The sequence below is a fragment of the Larus michahellis genome, chromosome 1, assembly GCF_964199755.1.
Source record: "Larus michahellis chromosome 1, bLarMic1.1, whole genome shotgun sequence".
Lineage (NCBI taxonomy): Eukaryota > Metazoa > Chordata > Aves > Charadriiformes > Laridae > Larus > Larus michahellis.
Genome location: NC_133896.1, coordinates 61071252 through 61098761, shown reverse-complemented (window position 1 = coordinate 61098761; position 27510 = coordinate 61071252). Strand labels below are relative to the sequence as shown.

Below are 27510 nucleotides of genomic sequence, written 5' to 3'. Positions count from 1 at the left end.
CAAACAGAAGGGAACAGGGATTTATTAATGAATATCATCAGAAGCAGAAGTCACAGCGTATTAGTTGCTTTCATGCTTTTCAAAGTTAAGATGGCTCAGGGATCACTAAATCACACAATTGCAACAGAAACCTCGGGGAGCTGCTTAAAAGAGAGGCCAGCGTGAGAAATTTAAACCTGTTATCTGCCTGGCCCTGGGCTTAGGCTGCAGCACTGGACACTGTAGAGAGAAACTAATGAAGTTAAAGAAATGAACACAATAGGAAAGGCTGTTCAACTGCTAATGTGCTCTTCAGATAATGAAGGGGGGTGGGGAGGCTGTGGAATGAGGGAGCAGATTCTATACAATCCATTGAAATAGGGATGTGGAAATTTCTGCTACACTTCAGAGAAATTATATCCCTTAAATTAAATAACGGTAGCTACAAACATGAGCAAAATAGGGAGGTATATCCATCTGTGGAGTTTCTAACTTCATACTTGAGCAGGAATGTGATGTTTATCACTTTTCATAACCAAATATTATTCTTCTGGCCAGGAAGGATGAGAAGGGGAAGTCTGTTGCTATTTCTATATTTAAATATTTGGAAGGTGACGGTGATGATGGCTAGAAAGAAAGATGATCTTAAGAGAGACAAAATTCCCAGCTATTTAAGGAAGCCAACTCCCTTCTTAACTTAAAACCCAGTATGGGTATTGAAGGACTATCCAAAACAAGCCAGCTTCCAGGCAGCATACCAGCTGCAAAAAGGTAGAACCCAAGCTCATATTGCTCCCTCAAGTTTTGCAGTATCAAAAATGGCAGGTTGTGAAGCCTGTGAATAGTTTGGAGAACCACATCTTCAGCAAGATCGCATTCAAATCTTCAGCTCTCCTTTTTCTACCCCACAAAAAAACCCACACAACTGGAAAGATCCTCTTCAGTGGAGGGTCTCTCCATCCTTAAGGCAGGTACAAATATATGGAAGATGAATCAGTCCGTGCATACTACAGAGTCCACATCCCCCATCTAAAGTTAGAGTTGTCAGCAGCAAGCCCCACTGCAGTGCCAGTGGGTACAGATATCCCTTGGACATCTTGAAAAATCCCAGCCATGTTAAATAGCCTTATTCCAAATGGGAACATTGGGTCATGTGGGTTTCTTATTTCACAGTTCATAACCCTTCTATCTATTAAATAGCATGGAGTGCTCTGTAAAAGCAGGTTAAAGTTATCAGTAATCAGCAATATTTATCACCATGTTTGTTTGTTGGTTTTTTGTTTTGTTTTTTTTTTTAAACATTCAAGTGCATAAAATAGAATCCGTGAGACAGAGTAACTTTTGTGGGAGGCAGCTTATGCGTTTCATAATAAGAAACAATTCTGACCTAAACATTGCTTCTGCCCTTTAAATGCTGGCGATCTATTCTGTAAAAAAAATAGACACTCATTTACCATTTTGGTACAGCTCTAAGTACGTTTGTTCAAGTCATTGCTCAGTATAATAGTTTTTCCTCTCCAGGCTGGTCACGAAGCACGTCACATACTCCACCTTGCTGAAAAGTCACCAGCTGCTATTTATAGACTCAGGACAAATTATTTTATGCTCTTTACTTTCACGCAGGAGGCCGAGATAAACTCGGTGTTGTCCACCACCTCGAACCTGACTGTCCTCGTGCCTTCTCTTCAAGCAATTGAAAACATGGATGAAGATGAGAAAGCCTTTTGGATGTCAAAGAGTAACATCCCAACTCTACTGAAGTACGTTAAAGGTTTTGGATTTGGGGCGGGTGGGATTTAGTGAATTGCTTTCCATTCCAAACAAGACTTTGGTTTGAAGCCTCTAAAGCAAGACAGCTCTTACATTTCTAAGGGAGGGACACAGGATTCCCCTTCTAGTTACAGTGGTATAAATCTCTGTAGCAACTCCACTGAAAATAAAGATGTTATCTGTATTATGTCAGAAATGTTTAAAGGCCAACCTAAGATCAGAACAAAGCTGAACTAGGCATTGTACAAACAATTCCTGCTTTAAACCATAGTTTTAAACACACTAAGCATATTTATCTGAAAAAAAAAAAGAAAAAGAGAAAAGACAAAACCTTCAAATCCAGTTAATTTCCTTTAGGTATCATGTATTGACAGGAGCTTACAGCTTTGCTGATTTCCAGAATTTATCATCCTCTGACATGCTGCCAACATCTCTACAGAGCAACTTCCTACACTTGTCTAAAGAAAATGGGGTGAGATGACCTGCAAACCACTGTGGTATCATGCACCAAACCCTGACCATCACTGCCACCAACTTTCTTGTATTACAAAACCACACAGACATTATGTACCCGCATTTTTAAAAAGACCATGTCATAAAATTAAAGGAACAGATCAATTATATTGGGCCCTCTGGGAGAAACATTAATTTTATTTTCTCCACCGCTTTACCTAGCTGAAATTTTGTCCGTGGCATTATTTATTCCTAATGTCTCGGTAGCTGCTGCAAACACTGGACTGTCTTGCAGCCAAGCGGAAGAGCAGTCCCTGCCTGGAGCAGCCTGTGTGAACTAATTTAAGACAAAGACCATCAAGGAAACCCAATAACTTATTTGAGGGAACTGGGAAGGTGGGAGGAAGCTTTGATACCGTGCACATGTCTGCATGTGTAACTTGATAGTCCCAAACCACCCAAAGGTATTTCTAATGGTAAAGAACTACAGCTGACAGCCCATCCCCCTCAGCCTTTTTATTTAGCACTCCATGTTCTGAGGAGGGTTTTCTGGAAATACATATGGCACATTTAAGCACTTCATCCCCATAAAGGGAGGGAAAAGTTCCTCCTGCTTCCGTGACCCAAGGGGAAAAAAAAAAAAAAAAGCCTCATGAATGGGGTCCTTCAAAGCTGCACAGTCTCAGGAGCACATGAATGGGCACAGGAGCTCATCCTGCCGTGGGCTGCAGGTAAGCGCACCTACCCCAAGTGACCACCCCAGTGTAAGAAACCCCATGACTTTGCCAGTCATGCACAAGCAGAGCCATGGCGGAGCCCCAGGCAAGTGTTTGAGAAGGTGTGGAAATCCAAAGCATGAACCACTGGGGAAACGTCACCACCACGATGCGAAAGCAAACCCTCTCTCTTCTCCTCTCCCTTTTTCAGAACCTCACCCTTGAGGGTGCTCACATCGTGGCTGGCGACATCGCATCCACAAATGGGATCATACACGTTATTGATAAGGTATACAGCCACATAGGAAGGATTTGTTCCTCTGCACTGTGAGAGGTGGAAAATAATTAACAGCTCTCGGAAAAAAGTATTTGCGCAGAACAGCATTTTGTCCTGCATCTGATCCTTGTAGCTGCAACCACAGCATGTCCACGTGCACTGACATGGGATATCTGCTGCCTTTTCAGGTTCTGACCCCCCTCCGCAGCACCGTCATGCCGAGGCTCCTGGCCCGCCTGGAGCAAATGCCCGATTACTCCATTTTCAGGGGCTACATTATTGTAAGCTTTCACATCCTCTTAAAAATACAAGCAGTTCTTTGCTTTGTTTGCATTTGGACTGGTATCAGACTATCAGCGGTCATTCTGATTTGTTTTTATGTGTTTCACAACAGCAATACAGCCTGGCAAATGAAATAGAAGCTGCAAACACATACACCATCTTTGCCCCAAATAATGATGCCATAGAAAATTACCTAAGGGATAAAAAGTCTGCTACTCTGGTACGTATTACTCACAAGACCTGTCTTAACAACTCAGTATCTCATCTCAGTTTTAAGTGGATGGACTGAAAGGACACAGGAATAGGAAGAGGGGTTCATTTTCCAGAAATCCAGCAAATTTGGTTTTCTTTTTAACACCAGAGGAGGTGAGGAGGGATGGATCCACCTGTAATTTCCTGGAAGAACCTAGCTATTTGGTCTGGGCTTTGTCCTCTAGGTTAAAACCATGCCGATAGTATCCAAGACATTTCATCAGTAGACTTTTTTTTTTTTTTTTTTTTATTCCTGGAATGACCAGGAATAACAGTGAAATGAGTTCCCTAGGTGAACAAGTCCAGGCCCCTGTCATCACTGGCAACCCCATCATTAATAATGCCACAAAATATTCTGACTCTTTCTTAAAACTATCCAGATGCTTGCCCTGTCACTCCTACAGGAATGCTATTCCCCAGCCTATTTCTGCAGGCCTTTTCTAATCCCAGTTTTCAAGCACCATTGGCCTGTCCCAGGGCTCAGAAACATTTCCAAAGTTTTCTTGGCTAGAAAAATTTCCTTGGGCAAAGCCCGTTGCTGCTGCCCACCCCCAGGAGCCCCATGCCAGGTTCATGCCTGACTTGGCCACCAGCTCCTCCCACCAGCACGGACGTGTCCATTCCCACCTGTCCTGCTGACCTCAGTCCTCATGCCCAGAGCTAGTTTATATTATTTTGACAGCAACACCTCTGGTCAGTTTATATCCCTTTAACCTTACGCCAGGAATATGTTTTAGCTGAAACAACTTTCTCTCTCTGGCATTTGTGCCCTGATGCATTTACAAGGCCAAACAGCCTTCTCAATCCTGTCGCTCTCCTCCCAAGATAAGCTATCAGTTTCCTCCATTATCCCAGCACCTTTCTTCATGTTTACTCTGGTTTGAAACAACTTTATCAAATGCGCATATCGAGAGCCACACCTTGCAGAGGAAGCTTCGCCTCTGACTTGCTCAATGACATTAATACTTCCCTGCCTCTTCCATAAATATTTGCCCTGCCACGCTCTCTCCCTACTTCCGTGGTCTCCATTTACAGCCAGGAAGCTGAGGAGCACAGGGTTCAAATGACTCATCCCAAAACATTTACCACCAACCGGCAGACACAGGGCAAAAGTCCTGCTTACTGCTTCACCAGAAGAATTCATGCGTGATCAAGCTATGTCTGCTCAAATGATGTTTGAACGCTATTTTAGTTGTTTCATGACACATCACCATAAGACGCATTTATAACAAACTTTGAGAGATACATAAGACATCAATCCCATTGGATTCAGCTTACACACACACAGAAATCCTTTTCATTTTCACTACGTACCAATGTTTCTCCTGTCTTTCTTCCGTCCTCCCAACCTTGCCTGGTGTGGTGATCTGACAAAGAAAACCAGAAAGCCGTCGTAAGGTTAAGCCTGTGTAAGCCTTATCCTCTTCATGAAACACCTTGGGAGAGCTCTGCCACAGAGGGAAGAGCTCGGCACAGGGAAGAGACTCCGTTTCTTGGCCTCGCTGGAAGGAAGGTTTTGTTCTCATTCTGCTGCTGATTAAAGACAGAAATGAAGATGCATGAGAGTTAACTTTTCCTCCAAAGCATCCAAGTAAGGAGGATGACATAGGGTTGGACATTGATGGAGGCCTATGCCTTAGAAGATTAGCTCTATCTTAATATCCACCTTCTTGCCTGCAAATACTTCCTTGACGAATCTGTGGAAAACAAAGCAGAATGAGTCCATCCTATGAGATGTAAAGACCACTACTTCACCCTGTGGGCAAAGCCAGGCAACATCACAAAACCTGCAACCTGGGGTTGTTTCATGCTTTCACACACTTTTGTAGGAGCTGACGAGCAAGGAGCAGTATGAATGTCCGTAACAAGGGGACAGCAGGCAACGGGATTTCCCATAAGCACTATTTATTGCAAAGACATACAACTGCAGCAGCATTATGTCTGTTGTCTAGGCAGCTCCTAAACCCTCCAGATGCCCATCTTCTCTCACATCTACAAATCTCTCATAAACACATCCTCCTCCTGCTGTCTCCTCCAAGTCAGGGAGAGCTCTGGGAGTCCTCTGCTTCCAAACAAGATGCAGAAGCCTTGGGAAGGCCTCACAAAATGTTGATGTACAGGGAATAATTTCACCACATCAAGGAAAAAAGAATACACTCTAGCACTAATGCATAGAAAAATTTCCAATTAATGGGTGTGGCTCTAGCCCTTTAGTGACGGAAGATGACCTTGAAGACTAAAAACAAAACAACAAATCACTAACCTACCAATTGCTGTAAATGTTCACCTATAGGTTATTCAGGGATTCCCAAAGGAGGAAGGAATGGGTATGGGGAAGACTGTAAAAGCATTAATGAATATGCAACTTGTGATGGCAAATGAACTCAAGAAGTTCAGAGTCCTAAAAAAAAATAATCATCTGACTAACTTTCTGTCAGCCAGTCCTATGCACAGAAAGAGACACTACCAGGCACAAGCTAACCTTGGTCGCACCAGTTCAATAGTCTTCCATTCCCAATGGTCAATAGAAGTTTTATTATGACAGGAATGTAGACTGTCCACAGTAAGAAATATGAAATAACCTGCCAGCTGGAGAAGCTTCTCCTAAAATTCAGGCAGTCTATGTTTGTCTTATACTTTGTGGGAAAAGCTATCCCAAAGAACTTTCCATGCTTTGTTACTTAACTCTGAATGTAATTGCACGTTTGCAGGATGAAGGCCAAATCCGCTATCACATTGTGCTGGAGGAGAAGCTCCTGAAGAACGACCTGCACAATGGCATGCACAGGGAGACCATGCTAGGGTTCTCCTACCAGGTTGGGTTCTTCCTTCACAATGGCCAGGTACTGCCGTCTGCACTTGCTCAGATAAATGAGTTTCCTGCTTTTTACTAATCCAGCTCCAACTTTAAACTAACATGAAGTCAAAAAGAGCTGTGCGCCTCACATTAGCCTCTGGGACTTGTTAGCACAGAAGACGTCACTCAAATGCAACATCTCTCTCGGACCTGCTTAATTCAAAGTCACCGTTGAAGGGATCTTTGATTGAATTTGATTTCAGTTATACTGTTCCCATTTAGCGTTGCATTTTAGAAGCTACTGTGCTGGATGTGCATCTCCAGCAGATACAAGCCTGCATCACAAAGCAGTCATTAGTCTGACTTCCAAGAGCTATTAGAAACCTGCCTTCAATTATAAAACATCAATTCTATTTTCTGTGGATTTGCTGCCCTTTCAACCCTAAGATCCTGAGTCACTTGGCAACAAATATGAATTGCCTTTTCACACCACTCATCAGAAAATGAGGCACAGCAAAATTTAGCGACACACCCAATTCTGTGGCACAGACGGGAAGGGAACTTGGTCCTTCTTCTCTGTCCCAGAGCTTCCTCCAGCTATAGGCAAAGGAGGACAGAAAGAAAGCTCCGCACCAAAGGAGTTTCAGCCCTGCTTTTTCCTCTGCCACCACAGAGCCTTGGAAGAAACATCTGCTCAAGGGTCTGTTGCTGGTGAGGAGGCGTGGGGTAGCAGCAAAATGATGGAAGTCCTCCTTGAAGGAGCAGCTGCTAGGAAGTCTTCCCTGAAGCCCCTCATCCCCCACAGACCGCAAACCCAGCTCTTAGCTTACTGTCGGCTCCTTCTTCAAACCCTTTACACCACACGGTGGAAAAAGCCTCTCTGCCAAATCCCGTTGCTAAGAAACTTCAACAGGCTGCAAGTCATCTCATGCCCTCCAGCCCAGTGAATCTCTTAAAGGGAGCAACTGGGATATGATCACATGCTTGAAGTTAACTACATTCATCAGTTTCCTGAAGTGAGGCTTGTGCATTGCTCCTTCTTTCACCTGTTACTTGCTCTAGTTACCACATAGCTACCAAACAGCTCTGCTGCTTTCTGACGGATTGCATTTCTTTTGCAGCTATTCATAAATGATGCACCTATAAGCTATACAAACGTTGCGACAGACAAAGGAATTATTCATGGTTTGGGAAAAGTCCTGGAAATCCAGAAGAACAGATGTGATATCAATGATACCGTGATCACTGTAAGTGGTTCTGTTCATATAGTTGTTGAAAGGCCCATCAGAGAGATTTATAGACAAACACATCTAAAACATACCAGATACGTGACACTCTGTTTCCCAATAAGGAATGCATGCATTTTCCGGAAAGGACATTACTGCCAGAGTTTGAGCATCTATTAAGACTGCTGTGATCCTGACAACCTAGATAAAATGTAATTAGACTAGCAGAGGAATAAGCAATTCCTGAGCTTTAATTTTCAGAAAATAATAGTAATGCACTATTCTTATACATCTTCTTAGCCAGGCCACTTCTTTATAAAGTAAACAAGTAAAAAAGAAAAATATTCTTAATAAGGAAAAATGTTTCTTTTCATTCCCAGTGTATATTACTGCTGCACATTTGCATGAACTTTTCCTCGTGCCCTCCAAGTAAAGCATTCTCCCTCTTTTGTTCCTTTCACATATGAAATATAAATGGGTTTACATTCCTTTAAAGAATAGGATGTGGTTTCCTCGATCTGGCAGAGAAAGGTTTCCTTTATCTCTTCTCCTGAGTGAGTCAAATAGGACAGCAAACAGGCAGCATACCTCCCTTTTTTATGGGGCATGCAGCAAACTAGACAAGGAAGACAAAGTGAGACTTGAGCATCAGTTAAAACAAATTTAACAGGCATGAACTTTTGCAGCTTAATTCTTTTCCTTGGGATACAGTCCCATATTTGAGTGTATTTCACTCAAGGCTTTCCCCCAGCTTTGCTCTCTCAGGTACTGGGCAAGCTTTGCATGGGGAAAATTATTTTCCCTGCTATGTTCAAATGCAGCAGCACACTTAAACATTCATTTAAAGCTTACTAAAACTAAGCACATATTTAGCTAAACAGGAATAACATTAAGCATTGTATATTAGGTACAACAGGTACCTAAGCATTTTGCAGAAACTGACCTTACATGTGCAAACGGTCCACACGCATGCAGAGCACTGGACATATACGCTATACGAGTTTTTCCATTTCCAAGCTGCTATTGCCCTTGTGCCCCAGGCAAACCACATCCAAGCTCAGGATTTGCTTCTTATTTTGCTTTCGATGGGGAGGCCTTTGGGAAGCATGGCTTTAGAAGAGCAAAGTGAAATAGCCAAAAGAGCTTTACTTTTCCTTCAGAGAAGGCTTCCCATGGGGTGTCCCTGCAGACCCACTGGTAGGGACATTCTTCCTTGCTGAGCAGTCCAGCTACCCCCACCACCTTTACCAAAGTGGTTATCCTGACTACGCACCCCCTGACTCACCCTGCAGGTTAGATTTAGAAATATAGCTGGAAATTATACATTTTTCTGTTAAACGACCTGTCTGCAGCATTACACGCTCGTTGTTAACTCCTTCCCATTTGTGTTGCTTAAGGAAAAGTGCAGAGTTTGTTTGCAGCCATCAAGTTGTCCCCCAGGAACGAAAGAAATAGTAAGTAATTTATCATTAACGCTAATTTATTTTTTTAATCAGAACTGAGCATAGATGTATTCAATCCTGGTTTTAATATAATTGCCTCAGTTCCAATAAAAGTCGATGTAGTTACTTCAGCCTGCTACATACATGACTTACAGTCAACAGACTCAATCCAACCTGGAAGCAGAACCAAGAGCAGCTTAAAGATAGTTTTATCATGGAAGACCAGTTTCTAGTATGCATTGGGACAACTGAAGCCTCCTCTAACTGCAAAGGTGACCTCTACCATGCAAGACCAAGGGAGCTGAGCATGGTCTGGAGTATGCCTGCTACAGGAGGAATTACAGAAGAAGCTTTTAGCCCTTCAAGTCAGAGATGTACAGAAGGGCAAACTCAACCTGTCCCCAACGATACACTGTGAGTTATGGTCACAGGAAGACTTGGAGACTATAGAGACTTTGGATGCACAGGTCCAAAACATAAAAACTGGAGATATTTAGCAGATCCCTGTCAACCATGGTAGGACCTAGAGTTTCTTGGCACCTAAATTTTTCTGGGAAAGCCCCTCTGTTGGGATTATATAAGCATATTTCCCTTTATAATTTGTTATATTTTCATTAATTATGCCAGTAATAGGATTTCAAAACAGATCAAGTCCCATCCATTCCATTAAAGTAATTGGCTGGCAAAGCCAAACTGAAATGCTCATGGGTAAAACTTAAAAACGTTAATGTTTCCTTGACAATGAGCAGCCAGATGCTTATTCTCAATTTCCTAACAACTGTACAAAGAAACTGGCAAGTCTTCTTGCGCAAGCAATCTTTCCCAACCGTGTCCAGACCTGTAAGATAAAGTTTCAATAGCTGTTTTAGCAGAACTCAGTTTTCCAAGAAGAATTAGGAAGAATAGGAAATGTGTCAGAAAAAAAGAAATATTTGTCAAACTTCAGAAAAACATTCTACTCAATTCTGAGAAAAGGCAATATTAGACACATCTTTAGAATGCCACAGGGCACTGAGTTAAATTGATCGTATGTTCGCTAGCAAAAATCATTTAGCTAATGCATTTTTATTTCTAAAAGTATTTCCTTCATTTGCATTGTGAATGTGTGAGTCAGTGCACAGCATGCATAAAGTTAACGTCCCATTTTTTAACAACACTTGAAAGTTGCCGATCAATATTACTCACAAGTGGAGCCATTTCTCCAATTTGTGTTCAGGCAGGGGAGAAGAAATACTGCATCCTCTCGGAAAACAACATGAGAATGTACACCATCCGGATCGGGTGCCAGCAAAAGTGTGCGAAAACAGTCATTGTGAGTATACCAGTTCTGTCACAGTAAAAGCCAGGAACCCTCATCCCCGAACCTCACCCTGCTTGTAATCCCTGCTAAACACACACAGCACGTCAAGGTGGTCCCTGACAATACATTTACAGGCCTTTTGTGCTGGATGCAGCAGAGATTGGAAGGTTAAAGGCTGCTGATGGCTGTGGCATAGGAAGGGCTGGGAGCTGATATGGTGCAAAGGGAGCACAGGTTTGGGGAGGGTAATCCCATGCTTGTCCCTAGCAATCCCGTCCACCTTTCCCTGGGGTGGAGGAGGACACCTGGGTCCCACCAAGGACTTGAGGGGGCAGCCTGAGCCCTGTCACACTAAGGAGCATGGCCAGAGACCAGCAGAGCTGATCCTCAGCACAGCATTTCTGGGTTTCCAGACGAAGGAGTGCTGCGCAGGTTTCTTTGGGCAGCAGTGCCAGCCCTGCCCAGGGAAAGCAGGGAATACTTGCTTCGGAAATGGCATCTGCCTGGATGGCATCAACGGCACAGGCGCCTGCGAGTGCGAAGAGGGATTTGTCGGCACAGCCTGTGAAGGCTGCATCGAAGGCAAATATGGCCGCAACTGTGATCAAGGTACCGAGCATCCCTAAACCACACAGGCACCTTCCCTAGCCTTGTCAGATGTCAAAACCTTCCCCTTAGATCTTCTAACCATGTCCATTATAGATCCTGGAAAGGTACGTCACTTTCAGGGTAACAGGCCAGTCTTAAAAACAACAAACCTTTTCTTTCCCCGTTATGGTATTTTCTCCCTAATCCCTTGTTTGGAGATGGTGCCTCCTACTCTGGCATGCCACAAACAGCAAGAATAATCCTCTTTAGCACTGCTTTTTCACCAATGCTTTCCCATTAAAACACAGTTTCAGTCCCTGCATTCGGGAATAGAGGAAAGATAAGCATACTTTAAATTTAGATCTACTCTGTAGGTAGAAGCCAATAGGCACAAGCCAAAGCATTTCTTAAAATAGGCTAGAGCAGAAGGTGCCATGAGCAGAAGGTGTCTGGGCCATGCGTCCTTCCCCTCCTTGCCTTGCTGCGCACGTTGCCACCCTGCCCTGGGACAGTGCCTTCCTCCCTTCTCTCTCCCTGCAGCGTGCACTTGTGTCCATGGGAAGTGCAACAGCGGGATCGACGGGGACGGCTCCTGTGAATGTGACGTTGGCTGGAGAGGAGTGACGTGTGAGACAGGTGAGCGTCCCCTCCTTTTTGCCCTCTGGTGCAAGACTCGGGCAATTCAGGAAATGCCGGAACTACCGCCGTGATCAGATCCCAGTGCACTACCAGATACACAACAGCTTTTCACAGGCAGTGGAATACAGGTGACACTGGTGTGCTATGGCAATTAGGTACCATATTAATAGAGAGCCAGCTGAGATACTGCTCATGAGACTTAAATGCCTTACCTAGCTAATTCTCTATCACCCTGTGTCTGTCCCAGAAGAACATCCCATTTGTTAAGGCTATATGTTTTGCAGAGTTACCTAGCGCATTTTGATCCTCTGATCAAAAGCCTGAAGCCCTTCAATAAGTTGATTTAGGTATGCAACACTGGATGATATTAAATTACGTTCTTGCTAATACAATAAAAATTAATTAGCAAATAAATCATTTTGTGTTGGTTTAATACAGCTCCTATATCCGATAAGGTTATATTTTAGTTAGACATAATTAAAACGTATTCAATAACGTTTTCAGAACTCCATGTATAATAGAATAAAATTTAAAAAAATGTATAAGCACATATAATAATAGCATTCGATACCTGTTTTAAATTTGTTTAGGGAAAAAATAGTAATGAAATTAACTTTATCATTAACAAGTTGCTATAGTTGCTGTATCTGAGCAAATTTCAGTTCCTTTGGAAAACCTACACTTATATAATTAAACTAACAACAAGCAAAGCGTTCCAGAGTAAACACAAATAAATGACAACAGGTGAATTTAAGTGGTACCCGCTGACCTATACAGATGGAGTCTCTATGCAGACTGAGAGAGTGGTCGTCTGGTGCAGAACTCGTATCAGACTCCAGCATCTCATGGTGGGAGAAAAAGACTGGGAAACTAGAAGGATGTTCACCCAAAAGGTTCTGATCCATGTTTCTTTTTTTTATTATTTTTTTTCTTGCAGAAATCAAAGACGATGCATGCAATGCCTCATGCCATACCAGTGCTAAGTATGTATAAAATCCACTTATTTGGAGGAAGGGGAAGAAAAAAGGGGTCTCTTGCAAGCAAAAAGCATAGTCCAGTCCGTCTTGCTCTATATGAAGACTTCTCAACAACATAGATAACACTCATGTTTTCCACCACAGAGATAAAGGGTGGTATTAATGTACCATATTCATTAGGACTAAAAGTTCAAAATGTGCATGTTAAAAGGGGAAGCAAGATTTTGTGGGGAGAAAAAACAAACAAACAAACAAACAAAAAAAACCCCACCTTTGAGACATCCTACCATGCATTATACATAAAGATGGAGCCTGCAGCGCTAAAGAGAACAAGAGAGCAGGTCAAGGCTGATCACAAATGTGGGTTTCTGAGGTGGGCTTTAGCTGTCTCTCCTATTTCCCCCACCCACCACCACACATATAACTGAGAAATGCCATCAGCACTAGGGACTTCACCAAAGAGAGCTGCATTTGACAAGAAACAGCTCTCCTCTTCACATCAAAACATTAAAAAAAAGAAAACACTCTTAGTGGTCCAGCACCAGTATTGGGACACTAACCAATTTCCAAAGGAGCAAGTCACCCCCACTGAGCCATTTACTGAATTGCACCTGCCCCCATCGTTGACCAGACAGCAAGATTTACATTGCCCAAAACATTTAAAGAACAAGGAGAGGTGGCTGGAAAGAGTCCTCATTTTCAGCCACAGCGCTTCTGTAGGAGCAGAGAAACCAGAGGGGCAAAACCCCCTTTTCCCCAGATGTAGATCATTCTCTCCCCGTGTGTTTGTGAACTGCAGTTCACAGCAGTGATATATTACCAGGCTTTTTTGGCAAAACTCGACTCTCAAATTTGCTCAAGGGGATCCCACACATGCTGGCATCAAGACTGTGTTTCTGACAGAAGACGACTGTTCTTCTGTTGAGCCTTATTCATCTGCTGTCGTATCCCTATAGGTACCAGGATAGATGCAGGCATGGCAAGAGAGTTGGGGGAAGGACATGATTGTGCTGGCTGTGTTGTGGCATTTTCCCTGGGTGACAACAGGGAGCAGTCCCTATATTATACAGAGCTCATGGGTCAGTAAACCCACACTTGCATACAGAAGGCCAAACTGTCCAAGAAAACCAAACTTGGAGCCAGGGGACTCGGATGCCTGGCTCTCACCCTGGCACATCATTTCTGCTGCATCCCTCCATAAATCACGTGCACACAAACAAAAATTTATGCACAGGTTTTGGGTGAGCAGGCATGCAACTTCTGGAGTTCTGCATGAGAAAATACAACACTCGACAGCCAAAGCGTGCATTTTTAATACGTAAAATAATACATCAAAAACACATTTAGAAAGCTTGGTCTGACTAAGTTCATTTTTATGGTTGTAACTACATCATACCATATGGTTACATGCCTTGTTATTTCTATGAGACATTACCTTTGGAACAATGCACAAAAACAAGGGCTGTACAGAAGACCTACTTTTTTCCCTTTTTTTTTTTTTTTTTAATTGTCATCTCCCACCTTTTACTTCTTTAGCTGCCTTCTCCTATCAAATGGCACTGCCTATTGCAAGTGTGCAGCTGGGTTCGAGGGCAATGGGACGTTCTGCACAGGCAAGTGGACTTTTGTTTCTTCCCTTTTGAAAAAAAAAAATATAAATGCTTGAAGCCCTCTGTGGTCACAGCGGAGCTGGTGAGAGATAAGCACTTCCCTATGCACCAGTTAAAAAGCAAGAATTGCTGCCAGTTTGCTCAAAACAAATAAGAGCCCAACAGGTGCAGATTCATAGCAAACAAAGGGCTCAAAAATCTCCAAGTTGTGGGGCATTGTGCTAAGGGAGACCAGAGAAAAGGGAACATGCCGTGCACAACCCAAGCCCTATTGTTTGCACAGTAATGAAACCTGGATTATGACTTTTACTCCTTTTCCCAACAGAGCCCAATTCAGGGTACAATAGCACTTCCAGCTATTGGAAGCTGTGTAGCCCTACCATTTCCTCAGCTTTCTAAATTTGCACAGATTTCTGGGGTGGTAAAATCAACTTCTTTAGACCAGAGAGATCCGAGAGACCCTCAGAAAGGGCCAACAGCAGCTTATCCCAGGTGTCCCTCCAAGAGTCTGGGATATCCAGACTTACAAAATAAACTGCTTCCGGCTACAGTGATTGTAATTAATTTTACAGTTGTTTTACTTAAATCTTAAACTGATTAAAATACTAATTCTCTTGGGAACAGAAGCGTATTTGTCTACTTACAATGGCTGGCAGGGTCCTAATCCAAGATTTTAGCACTCTTACTCTGGCTGCTTTCACTTTCTTTTCTGGCACAAATCAACCAAATCCATTTTAATCTGCTGGTGGGAAATTCCCCATACGCAGGAAGAGCTGGGTGACACAGGTCACCCACAGTGTCTCTGCACTCACCTTTATTCCTGAATATACAGGATTCACAGGCAAAAACAGTTACAGGACAAGTCGTCTCCCCAGTCTGGCTGTTACAGCTGCTGAAACAGCAGTTTGAGGTCATTTGAGGCAAAAACTATATTAATATTTGGGCTCACTTGATTCACGCTGAAGATCAGAAAAGGCTCCCTCCCTGTTTCCGGGGTAACCTGAACAAGCTCAATTTGCCAGCCTCCAGCTCATCCAGAATTGCAGAAATAGCGCGAGTATCCACCTGAATAACAACCAGGACTTTTTGTTACAGGAGGTGGCTGGGTGGTACTACACTCAGGACCTCCCACAAGGGAAGGCCGTTTGATCTGTATGCAGAAAAAGGCAAGCTATGGGAAAGCTTCAAATGGCCATTTAATCTAGAGAAGAACGTGAAGGTCCCTTTTTTGGTGCTTGGTTGGAATAGACAGAATCAGAAGATGGGAAATTACTGAAAGTCAGTTCTGCACGAATTCTTATCTTCCAGGCTAGAAGAATCTTCTCAGCTTTCCCTCTTGTAATCAATAAGATGAAATAAATATCTGGCACTAATGAAATCTACGGCCTCTCAAATCAGAAAGGTTCTGCGTTCAGAAAATGTTAGCAAACCCCTTTAAAAGATAAGGGCACCTTATCCTGAAAAGCACAAAGCCATTTAAAGCACATTGTTTTAAACTGGGTTGTTGTCACTGTTCAGCTATTGATGCTTGTGAGACCAGCAACGGTGGCTGTTCTGCTAAAGCAGAGTGCAGAAGAACAACGCCTGGCAATAGAGTATGCGTCTGCAATGCTGGGTACACCGGAGATGGAATAGTCTGCATTGGTAAGCGTTCACAATATCTCATATATCACAAGGAGGGAAGCTACAGGAATGAACTTTCCTATAGGTAGATCATTCTCCCCATATGACCCAGAAGTGCAGTTTCCTGATACTATAGACCCTGATGCCAAAGGCATCTCTACGTGCCACATGGTTGATACTACTTGTCAGACCATGCAACTATAGCAGTGTGGTGTGACACCAAAACTTGTTAAAAAAAAAAAAGACCTACTTCTCAATAAGGATAGCCCCATCTTCAGCAGCTCGACGCACTCATATTCCTCTGACCATTGCAAGCTTTAAGACTTCTAGATGTTGTTGTACTATACCTCCCTAGGTGTAAATTTAGAAATGCTGGTGGCAGGGTTTTAGCCTTCACCAAAACAACTGCAAGACCTAGACGTTAAGTAGCTAAAGGAATGAGTTTGTTTGATTCATAGATGTCATAAATCTGCATTCCTAGTACACTTTACTTAAAATTCTCCCTTCTTGGGTTTTCAGCAGTCACTCTTTTTATTATACTGTTTCTGTTTTATAAAGAAATCAACCCTTGTCTGGAGAACAACGGTGGATGTGATAGAAATGCAGAATGCACGCAGACTGGACCAAATCAAGTGAGTACTTTGTCATTGCAGAAAAAAAAAGGCTGACCCACTGTTTACTTTTGGGTAAAGAAAGATTTCCTCATCTCAACTTTGTTTTAAATGGAAAAGCAGATTTCATAACAAAAACTTTGAAGAGTATATGCTTCTCTCAAAAAAGTATTTGAAGGGGAGCGTGGACAAATATGAAAAAATTAATTTCAGTAAAAGAAATCCAGAAGTGCAGAGGAAAGCATTGTTTTGCTGATTCGAGCAGTTGTTTTTCTCCTTTGGGAGGTTTTGACATGCAAGCCTGTCAGTTTCAAAGCATTGCCAAATAGCTTTTCTTTTATTGTTATAGAAACTGTCCACGGAAGAAAAAAATTCATTTCAGAATAGCCCTTCTCCCAACATAGCTCAAACATATTCACAAGGAAACAAAACAGCCTGAATCATAGTTCTCATACAGAGGTTACGGCATACCGGCATCCATCCACTCACTCCTCTGCTGTTCTGCATCTCCCATGCAGAAGTACCACATACTCCCCAAAGAGAAAGAAGTATAAAAGGACTAGGGGAGAAAGGAGAAGCAAATTGGCCAGGGCAGTCAAGTGACACGGATTAGTGTTTCTATTTTTCCTAACAGTCTCAAAAGAAGCTGAACTCCCTGGCTGCAACATCCCCCTATAGTTTCATATTGGCTATCAGCAGGACTGTAATCCTCCTGCAAGCACTCCACAACGGTAGTTCTTCAGCAGCAACGCAGAAAACGGCAACCAAGAGTCAGAGGCCACCTCTTGCCTTCCAGTTGTCCAGGGACAGGAGGGGCAATAACCACATCATCCCGTTTTGCCAGTACTGATCAATTAACTCTTTGCCTTGACTGTCGTTGGCAAGTCAGTACATTTCCGGTGGGAGCACAGAGACACTTAACTCCTTCCCCATCCCTCCAGACAAGACAGGTCATGGCTATTTTGTTCTCCACACCTTCACTGGGGCTGGAAGTAGTAGCTACAACATGACAGGTCCCAGGTTCAAGAAAGACAGGGGCCTATCAGAGAGAGTCCAGTGAAGGACTACAAAGATGATCAAGGGACTGGATATGGGGAAAGGCTGAGAGACCTTGGTCTGTTCAGCCTGGAGAGGAGAAGACTGAGAGGGGACCTCATCAATGCTTATAAATATCTAAAGGGCGGGTGTCAAGAGAATGGGGTCAGACTCTTTTCAGTGGTGTCCAGCAACAGGACAAGGGGCAATGAGCACAAACTGGAACACAGGAAATTCCATCTCAGCATAAGGAGAAACTACTTTACTTTAAAGGTGACAGAACACTGGAACAGCCTGACCAGAGAGGTTGTGGAGTCTCCTTTTCTGGAGAAATTCAAAACCTGCCTTGGTGTGTTCCTGTGCAACCTGCTCTAGGTGACCCTGCTCTGGCAGGAGGGTTGGACTAGATGATCTCCAAAGGTCCCTTCCAATCCGTGGTTATTTATATTTCCTTACCCATGGGAATATGTTAACAGTGGAGCAAGAACAACCTGCACTACAAAATCCCATTGCAGCAGAGCCAAACTTATAGGACAGAAATGAGTGTGCTTTCTGTAATACTTTCAGTCATCCAGATACCTAACACACTGCTATTACACTGCCTGCCAGTTTTATTTCTGCTGCAGAAATCTCCTTGAATACTCAATCTCCTATATATTAAATGTGAATTCTAAATTGAGAACCATAAAGCAGTGAATTGGAGAGGAAGATAAGTAATTTCTTTGCAGCCGTGTTAATTTTTCATCTTTGTGGTGACTGCAAGTGCAGAACAGTAATTGTGACATAAGCGTCAAATGCATTACCACTGCATGGGAAGCCGTCAGTAACATCACGACACCATTCCAAGTGTGTTTTGAAGATATTTTTCATCACTTAAAAAAAATAGAGGAAGGCAACACAAGAGAGGGGAATACTAACCTATGCAAATCAAATGAGGGAAACAAATTAGGGTTTTAGCCTGTTTTGCCAGCAGGCGTGCAGGTGTCAGAGGGGTCATTTCAAATGGCCAGGACAGCAAAGGAGAAACAAGAGATGGGTAGGCAGAGAAAGGGCAGGTAGAGCCCCTTGGAAATTGTTATTCCCCAGTCTCAGTCTATGGCTGTTCATGTGGCTAAGAAACTGCTGCGGGAGAGATGATGTACACCATATCACTATGAAATATTTTGGCAAAAATGTAAGTTAACTAAGTGTGCTGAAAAAAAGTCAAACATGTTGTCTGGTTTTGCTTTGTAGGCAGTATGTAATTGCCTGAAGGGATACTCTGGAGATGGTAAAAGATGCACGTACATCAGCCTGTGTTCACAAGTAAGTATCCATTTCAGGAGACTATTTCAGGTCTTGTTATAATCATATGCTTTTGGGTTTTGTATGCATTCAAAACTAAGTCAGATGGGTATATCTGGGACCTTCTATGCGCAGAATCCACTTACGCTAGCTTAGCTAATTTTTAAACGTGCTTAGTTCAGTACATGCTTTAGTGCCATCACTGGTTTAGAAACTACACATGCAGTAAGGGCTTTTCCTGGACCACAGCCTGGACATAATACAAATGAGGGCCTGGACTCATCACTGAGTCTTAAAAAACAAAACAAAACAAAAAAAGCCTTCAGATTTAGAGAAACAGACCCTAGTCTGCAGTGGTAAAGTGAAAGTCATGTCTTCTCAGCAGATTTTTTTGTCATTGCTAGAATTCATACAAAGAGCCACCATCTAAATTTGTGTTTGGGACCCAGAGGGCTTGACAACATTTCCGTTACTATGGCTGGGGAGTGGAAATGCAGTTTCTAGGCAAGACAGTTAAAGAGCTTGGTTCAAGTTATAAAAAAAAAAAAGAGAAGCGTGATCTATTGCACGTTACCTGTAATGTGAAAAAAAAATAATTAAAAAATTTTAAAAAAAATCAAAGGTTCAGATTGTTGATGCTCAGGGGCCAGTTCTAACTTTTCTAGGAGCCAGGTGATTGGGGACCGAGAGAATAACCTCCTGTAGATCAAACCCCCTATTTATTTTGAATATTCTCCTGTCATTAAGTCCTCTGGTGTGATTTGGGACCGTATCTGTGCAGCCTGAACAAGAGAAACAATTAATTGCCATCATACACATCCCCTTCCCAGTCTGAAATTTTTATAGCCCAATCAGAGTATCAATTCCTCACATTGCGGGGTCGTTACCAGTGAAATCCATGTTGGGACAATCCAGACCCATGCACCTGGGTGTGCCTGGACTCCCTGGAGTAGATGTCTCCATCAGAGGTCCCAGCCTGCAGGCTCACCTAGGGCAAAGCTCCCATGGAGCAGCCAAAGAACAGAGCCTCACAGACCCCAGGGCCACGCGTAGGCTGCATCCCAAATGCATCCCTGTGGATGCATCATACAGGACAGCAACACTGCAAGCTGCAGCAGAGGTGGGTTAGTGGACAGTGAAACGGGAGATGGGTGGGAGGATGGAAACTTCTCTCAATGGGGAGGTTAAAGGAAAAAAACAAGAGAGTATTCTCCACAGAAACTGTTTCCCTCCTTTTCCTCCACAACACGCAACACAGGGCTTCCTGTGGCATTCCTCATTCTCTCCCTCACTTATCCCTGCAGGCTGAGAATTAGCCACATGGGTTTCACACAAGCTAACTCACACACTGCAAACCATACATTCGCAAGCAACGCGGTGCTCTGCACCAGCCGCATTGCTCTGCTCCTTGGCAAGCTGCAGCAGGGACACATCCTCTCGCCCGTGCACATTAATCCTTTGTGCTCCCAGTGCAGCAACAATAATTCTCACCCTCCCAGCTCGGCCTGTCAGCAGAGTTTCTCTAACCTTGAAAGGTTGCAGAGATGAAAGAGCAAGGGCAAAACCAGAAGCTGGAGGAAGGGGAGCTCAAACTTACGAGCTACTGCTTCCTGTGATTTTGTATGCTTTTTCTTTTTCCTGTGCCTCGTTCCAGCAACTCTGCTTCCACCTGAGAAAATATATATATATCAAAAAAAAAAAAAGATAGTCTTGAGAAGTGCCAGTGTCAGACCAGAGGCTAATCTGGCTTCACTGTGGCCAAACCCCTGTGCAGCAAAGCTTCACGGGAAGCTATGATAAACTCAAGATCGCCAACAGTCCATGTAAAGCTAGCCAAATAAATAGCAAATGCACCCAAACTGACTCCTTACAGCCAGGGCTCACTATGGCCGGTCAAGTCAGGCCCTGCTGGTAGCTCCCAGAGGAGATTCTGCTCCCGCTCATGGCCTGTGGGAAAGGATCCTTGAGATGACCTGCAGCAGAAGGGACACCATGAAACAAGCACAAGGAAAGAAAAGATGGCTTCTCAGTTCTTCCTGATTTGCTTTCAGATCCAGGATAGAAGTGTATTTGCAAACCAAGGTGCTAACTGGGGAGCACCTACTTGTGGCTGGGCAGAGCTCTGAACCCCAGCACACTGCTTCTGGATGAGGAACATCTCCCTTTAGCACAGAGACTTTCCTGGAGCAGGTGGCCAGGTGAGGTGCATCTGCTGCTCCAAGCCTTAGGTCACACTGGTGGTGCACCCAGGGGCAGACAGGAGGTGTTTTAGAGGAGAGCACGTGTGGTAGGGCCCCATTCCAGCCAACCTGGGCCATCAGACAAAGAACAATAGGCAGTCCTATGCTAGTGGTCCTCTAAAAATCCAGCCTCCTGGCACCATAAAAGTGATTTACAACTGTAAATAGTTCCCTTCAGTATAAGTCAATGCTGCCTATGCAGAGCGGCGAAGCCTCATGCTCAAGGTCCAGAATGAAACCTGCCTGGAAATTTATTGGATCCTTGTAGCACCACAAAATAAAGATATAAGGAAGAAATCAAAACTACACCCTCTGCATAAAAGGATAGTTATTTCTTATGAGCCTTAAATGCTCTTTATTGTTTGCAAGAACACACATGCCATCAGAAGTTCCAGTAAGATCTGGTTTCAAAACACTTTTGGGATTAAGTCTTTCTAAACTATATACATGGAAAAAAAAATGATAAGCTAGAATCATTTTGTATGCCTGGCAATGAAGGAATTAACTATTTTAAATTGTTATCTTACAAGAATAATGGAGGCTGCAGTGAATTTGCCATCTGTAATGACACTGAATTGACAGAAAGGACCTGCACCTGCAAAGATAACTACATTGGGGATGGATTTAAGTGCCGAGGCAATATCTTCCAGGTAAAGTGCCACATGTGTTTTCTGGACCTTATTTTTCTTCAGATAGTCAATTAATACAATGGTTGTCTCTTGAAACATGCCAATTTTTTCATGAACACCCTAGATTTTGAAATAATCCCAATCCAAGAAACTAGGAATAGGAACAGGATGCTGCAAGATAACATTACCTGCCCAAAAAAACCCCACAAACAAACAACTGATGGACAATCAATGTGACTGCAGTGCTAGGGAGTTAATACTGGTATTTTTCAGTTTCAAAGAAGCCTGTTCTTTGACAGAGAAAGGTAAGAAAAAAGCAGGAGCAATGCAGATGGGCATCATTTATTCCAGGACAGAAGTTCTCTTTCTTTCCCAAGTGCTGCATTTGTTTTTACGCCATAGATGTTGCCTCATGTTTGCAGCAATGTTACGAAGTCTTGTTCTTGATTGCAGGAACTTCTCAGGGACTCCAACACATCTAGGTTTTATTTCCATTTAGAGGTAAGAAAAGGTCAGCCTCTGGGGGGAGGGATGCTGTGTTTACCAGGTTTTTTTGGGGTTGTTTTGGTTGGTTGGTTTGGTTTGTTTGGATTGGGTTTTTTTTTTTCCCCCCTCAAGGAGCAGGGCAGGGAGCAGGCATGAATCCACCAACTTAACTGGAACTGGATTTGGATGACCAGCTACTAATATGGGAGATGCTCTAATTTAAACTATTGACTGCCATTAAAACCTCTAGAGAATTAATAATAAAGATTAAGATCCCAGGGAAACATAGGGCCCCCAGACCAGGCATAACACTGAAGCTTTCACACATTCACAGTCTGAGATCTTCCAGCATATCTCTCTTGAAGTCTGATGTGAGCAAATATCATTCTTCTGCTACATTCCCAAACTGTGATGCTCTTTTCTGCTGACACCTAGTCCAAAGACTCATATTCTAGCTTCAATTTCACTACCATGGGTAGATGGATGGTGTCCTCTCACTTTGGCAGAGCTCTCTTCTTATTTTAGTTTATCAGCAGTCATTGCAAAGCACCTTCAACACCCCAGGTCCATTTGTACCTCTAACAGTATTTAATCTACTCCTAGGTACAAGAAACCATGTATCAGCTAAATGCATGTACCAACACATGCACATATCCACTTTTGACTATCTCAGGATGAAAGAGTTTATTCATCTTCCTTTGCCCAGGAGGGAATAGCCCTCTCCACCCTCCCTACGCTTAGTTTGGTTGAGAGCTTTCCCTCTTCTTCTCCCGTCTGTTCATTATCGCAGAGGAAATGGAGTCTTGGCTATAAGCCAAAATCTTCCATTTGATACCCACGGGTATGGGAAGGAAAGTCCACACCATACAAGAATTTCTCTCACCCTTGCGCCACAGGGAAGGGAACTCAATGTGCAACAGGGCTGCAGGCACCACTTCCCACTAAGTAGAGCTGTCTCCATCACCAGGTGACACTACAGGCATTAACGACTCACTACTGCTTTGTCCTTTTAAATTTGGCAGACCTTTTCTATCAGAGATATTGCAGGCCCTGGCCCTTTCACTCTGTTTGTGCCTCGAACAGACATACTAAACAGCGATCCACGAGTAAGTAAGAAGCCAGAAGTTTTTCGCGAGCTGGCAATGAGCTTTTGGATTCAGATGCCTTGCTCAACTGCTTCACAACTCCTCCACTTTCTGCTGCAGGTCAAGAACTGGGTTGCCAGAGGAGTGATGGCTCAGGTCCTCCGGCACCACATAGTGGGTTGTGCCAGTCTGATGTACAATGACCTGACAACAATCAACAACGTCACCTCTCTCCATGGGGACCCAATACACATCAGCTACTCTCAGGTAACAGAGCATGAAGAGGCAGGGGACAGAATAATAAAACAGTCTGCTCTCATTCAGCTTTTAAAAAAAAAAAAACAAAACAAAAAAAAACCCACACAACACTGAATGGTTCCCTTTCCTCCTCTGATTCACGAAAATAAACAGCAGTCTTCTTTGAATGCTCATTCAGCTGAAGTGTTCAGCATTTATCTACTATGCAAAGAGCAGAGCTGTACAACCCTTGCTTTGACACAAGTTATTGTACCCTCAAATTCTGGCCTTATGAGCATGACCAGAGTTTGAAAAAGCAAAGGGCAATTTATCAAAACTGAAGCTAGTGTTTACTGCAGAGAAGGGATGGTCTGGGCTCACTGTATCAAAGAAATTTGGCATCGGCCTCACCCTCCCACAAGGTTCCACAGAAAATGTGTTTTTGTTGCCTTTCCAGAACTCGCTGGTTTTGAACAACAAAGCTGAAGTTATACTCAGTGATGCTGTTGGCACAAATGGCGTGATCCATGTCATAAACCAAATTCTGGTCCCAACACATATGCAGGATTTCCCCCTTAAGAAGGTATGTGTAGCTCATTGCCACTGTCAACCCAGGGGCTTTTACACAGTTACCGTTAGATATAATTCATGTAATCTACAAAAAAGGAAAGTTGCAGAAGTACAGACCTTATACAAATATTGTTTGACACTGCTGAATAAATTAAATGTTATGTTTAAAATTCATTCAGGAGTTACAGTTATAAGTATAAGAGGACTTCTGCACAGGGCTTTTACAGTGGCTTTGATTTCATAACAAGAAATTACTTACAGGGGAAAGCAAGCTAATATCTGCTTTTTAAATACCCATATAATGTGTTTATTAGATAAATTACTGAAATTCCTTTCTTTGTAGGAAAGCCTTAAAGTGGTTGCAGCCCAACACGGCTACATCCTGTTCAGCAGTTTGCTAGAGGTAAGGACACAAGAGACAGCAGCCATTGAGCAAAGGTTTTAAACAATTTTTTTTAAAGAAAAAAGCATAGACATGGCACATGACATTACTAGCAGGATGGTGTTCAGTGGAGCCAAAGGGCTGACAACACAGTACGCGACAAGCCTGGTCACCACGTGGTCCCTCTCCCACAGAGGTGGGGGGATTCCAAGCAGACCAACAGCCACCTTCCTCCTCCACGCTCAGCTCTGTCCTACCATACATCAAGTTACATAGCCAAGGTTTGACCCAAATACGAGTTTGAGCCCAAAGTTGTGCAGTCAGCCTGGTTTTTAGTGGGCAGTCCTGGGTGATGAAGGAGTTCTGAGAATTTGGTCATGTAACTCAACTTAGGCATCTGTTTTTTTAAAGTCAGGGTGTTTGGAGGCTGGTGACCAGGCAGCCCACAGGCTACTGCATCCGAGTTATACTAGACGTTCGCCCGATAGGATCAATGTCATTTTATAATCCTCCACCCCAATTTTTGGTATGTTGCAGAAAAACAACCTGCTTGGGCTGATCAACGATCCTAATCACAGACCCGTCACGCTCTTCTGGCCCACAGACACAGCTATCCGCGGGCTACCACAGGAGCAGCAGGACTTCCTCTTCAAGAAGTCCAACACAGACAAACTGGTGCAGTACCTCAAATTCCACATTGTCCGTGATGCTGTGGTAAGCCCTTGCTTTTTAGGTGTGTTGCCAAGGCCAAAACATGCAAGCCCAGACACAATCGTTTCCCCTGTTTCCTTCCAAGGTGTTGGCCTACCAGCTCCCCAGCTCCACCACATTGAAGACCCTGCAGGGCTCCAACCTCAGCGTTAGCTGTGGAGACAACGGGGAGATTGTAAGTGTTCACTCTGCAGCATGCTTACCCCTTGTCCCTGCTGCAGGACCCACTCATGCAGACCCCACTGTGCCTGTGCACAGCCCCCAGAAAGGGTCAGTGGCACCAAAACTCAATTGGTCTTCAGCAGTCCATGTCAACAGCCACAAAACTGGGGCAGCCACTCCAACAGATTCAGCAAACTAGATGGTTTGCAAGACTCTTTGGAGCCGTCATTTTCTCTGTTGTAAGATGCTATTTGTTCAAAACAGCTCTCAGTTACCTCAAAACTGAAATACCAGCATATTTTAACTTCTTCTACAATGAAATACACAATGGAAAACTATTTATGTGGACCTGGCTTTGGCAGAAACCTCATGAATGCAGCACCCACCTGCAAACTCTGGTTTGTAATCACTTGCAAGCTAAGATCACAGGCACACATGCAGCCTGTTAAGCCAGAACAACGGCACCTTTTTCTTTGTAAATGTATCAAATCATACCTGACAAGCAACCGCCTCTGAAAATGTGACTAAGGATAAACATGAATAAGGTAAACCTGTGGAAACAGGGCTGGCACACTCTGTCCCATCAGGAGAGGCAGAAGATCTGCCCACCTGTGATGTTATAGCATTCAGCTACAGGTCCCCAGATTGCTTCAGAGCAGAAGGAGGATTATCCCTAACACCCATGCAGGACCTGGAGTTAGCCCAGCCCCAAGGAAGACTGGCTGATGACTTGTCACATCCCCCCCTCTCCCCACCCCATCTCTCAGGGCGCCCTTTTCCTGAACGACAGACAGTGTAAGATAGTGCAGCGGCAGCTGGAGTTCGACGGGGGCATCGCCTACGGCATCGACTGCCTGCTGATGGACCCCAGCCTGGGGGGACGCTGCGACAGCTTCTTCACTATGGAGTTCATGGTCAGTCCCCTTTTTTTGGTCCCCCACTGTGGCAAAGACACAGCCCAAGGGCCAAACCCTGTCCTCACAGAGACCGGGGCAACACTCGCAGCAGCTTTGGCACTCAGGAGATGAAGTCCCACCACTTCAGGCTTTCTTTCACACATGAATGGGCACTGTTAGCATGGAGGAAGTTTCCTCCGTGAACTTTGATGTGTCCCAGAAACAGAAAGTTTTGAAACCCATTTTGAAATGGTTTCGAGACCAAATTTACTTCAGTTTAATTCAAATGTATGAAAAAACTACCTGGAAGTAAAAAAAAAAAAACAACCAAACATGTAATCAGTCTTGAAAAAGCTCGTCAGAATTTATATTTCAGCTATAAAACCAACACTTGTGTGTATCCCATCCGCGCAAGTTACCTTTTGTTGTATGATTTTGTTAAATGAAATTAAGTAGATATAAATCTCCTCAGATCTGGTCAGTGCTTCCCGAGAAGTAACCATTTACCTCTACTCCAAATTAGACATCCAGATATGATACAGCCCATATCAATATTTACTTGAAGAATATTCGCCATCTCTTCCCTGCTTGTTTAAATCCAGAGTGAAGTTTCTTCTTCCCAAAGTCATATTCTGGTATCAAAACTATTTTCTTGCAGCTTATGGTACTAAATTAATGCAATTATTTTGTTGTCATTTTCCTCTCTTCTTTCTCCAGAGCTTTTTTAAATCTGTTTCAAGTGTAATAAGCCCACACTCTTCTCTGCTTATATTTGCTGCTCTCAAAAAACAGACTTTTTATCCATGTCAAATAGCCTTTTGTTGCCATTATTTTAATATACTTTTTTTTTTCTTTTCCATTTTGTACAACAGGGGCATTGTGTTAGCTGTTTCAGTAATTCTAAATGCCCTCCGGGGACAAAACCAAAGGTAATACATTAAAATCTTGCATTTAAGCAGTCTACTGTACTTCACACTAGCAAACTAGAATAAGTTGCTTTGAAAAAAATGAAAAAAGAACCCTCAACAGCGAAACCACTGTTAAGTGATGCCATAAAGCCTCAGGGACAAAGCTGTCCCTCCGCAAACACCCAGATGCTGGTGGCAGGGGACACTTGTTGGTCTCACGCAGCACCCGCTGTAGCGAGTGCTTCGCTTGACTTCGGAGCAGCCCCTCCGTCCTCATTAGCAGTGATTAGCGAGTCAGGAATCAAACAGATGGCGGGGGCCTCACACCAGCACTCTTCACACA

At 43.4% G+C, this 27510-nt stretch overlaps 1 protein-coding gene across 7 annotated transcripts in view; it reads left to right on the top strand.

The window, feature by feature from the left end:
- Window positions 1-27510, top strand: part of STAB2 (stabilin 2) — an 88903-nt gene that overhangs the window by 42528 nt on the left and 18865 nt on the right. For 6 of the 7 annotated variants that reach the window (XR_012586328.1, XR_012586329.1, XM_074581496.1 and 3 more), the window contains 26 exons: window positions 1603-1739; window positions 2107-2221; window positions 3130-3207; window positions 3384-3476; window positions 3590-3697; window positions 6441-6572; window positions 7648-7773; window positions 9150-9206; window positions 10411-10506; window positions 10908-11103; window positions 11623-11718; window positions 12659-12704; window positions 14235-14311; window positions 15827-15952; window positions 16490-16563; window positions 18811-18882; window positions 21632-21751; window positions 22184-22231; window positions 23239-23322; window positions 23422-23568; window positions 23996-24121; window positions 24452-24511; window positions 25028-25204; window positions 25287-25376; window positions 26131-26277; window positions 27132-27188. Coding sequence is in view for 5 of the 7 variants with exons in the window: in XM_074581496.1 (XP_074437597.1) it covers window positions 1603-1739; window positions 2107-2221; window positions 3130-3207; window positions 3384-3476; window positions 3590-3697; window positions 6441-6572; window positions 7648-7773; window positions 9150-9206; window positions 10411-10506; window positions 10908-11103; window positions 11623-11718; window positions 12659-12704; window positions 14235-14311; window positions 15827-15952; window positions 16490-16563; window positions 18811-18882; window positions 21632-21751; window positions 22184-22231; window positions 23239-23322; window positions 23422-23568; window positions 23996-24121; window positions 24452-24511; window positions 25028-25204; window positions 25287-25376; window positions 26131-26277; window positions 27132-27188 (2685 nt within the window). In the remaining 2 variants the exon portion in view is untranslated. The remainder of the gene's footprint in view (window positions 1-1602; window positions 1740-2106; window positions 2222-3129; window positions 3208-3383; window positions 3477-3589; window positions 3698-6440; window positions 6573-7647; window positions 7774-9149; window positions 9207-10410; window positions 10507-10907; window positions 11104-11622; window positions 11719-12658; window positions 12705-14234; window positions 14312-15826; window positions 15953-16489; window positions 16564-18810; window positions 18883-21631; window positions 21752-22183; window positions 22232-23238; window positions 23323-23421; window positions 23569-23995; window positions 24122-24451; window positions 24512-25027; window positions 25205-25286; window positions 25377-26130; window positions 26278-27131; window positions 27189-27510) is intronic. The other variant, XM_074581485.1, reaches the window with a different exon arrangement.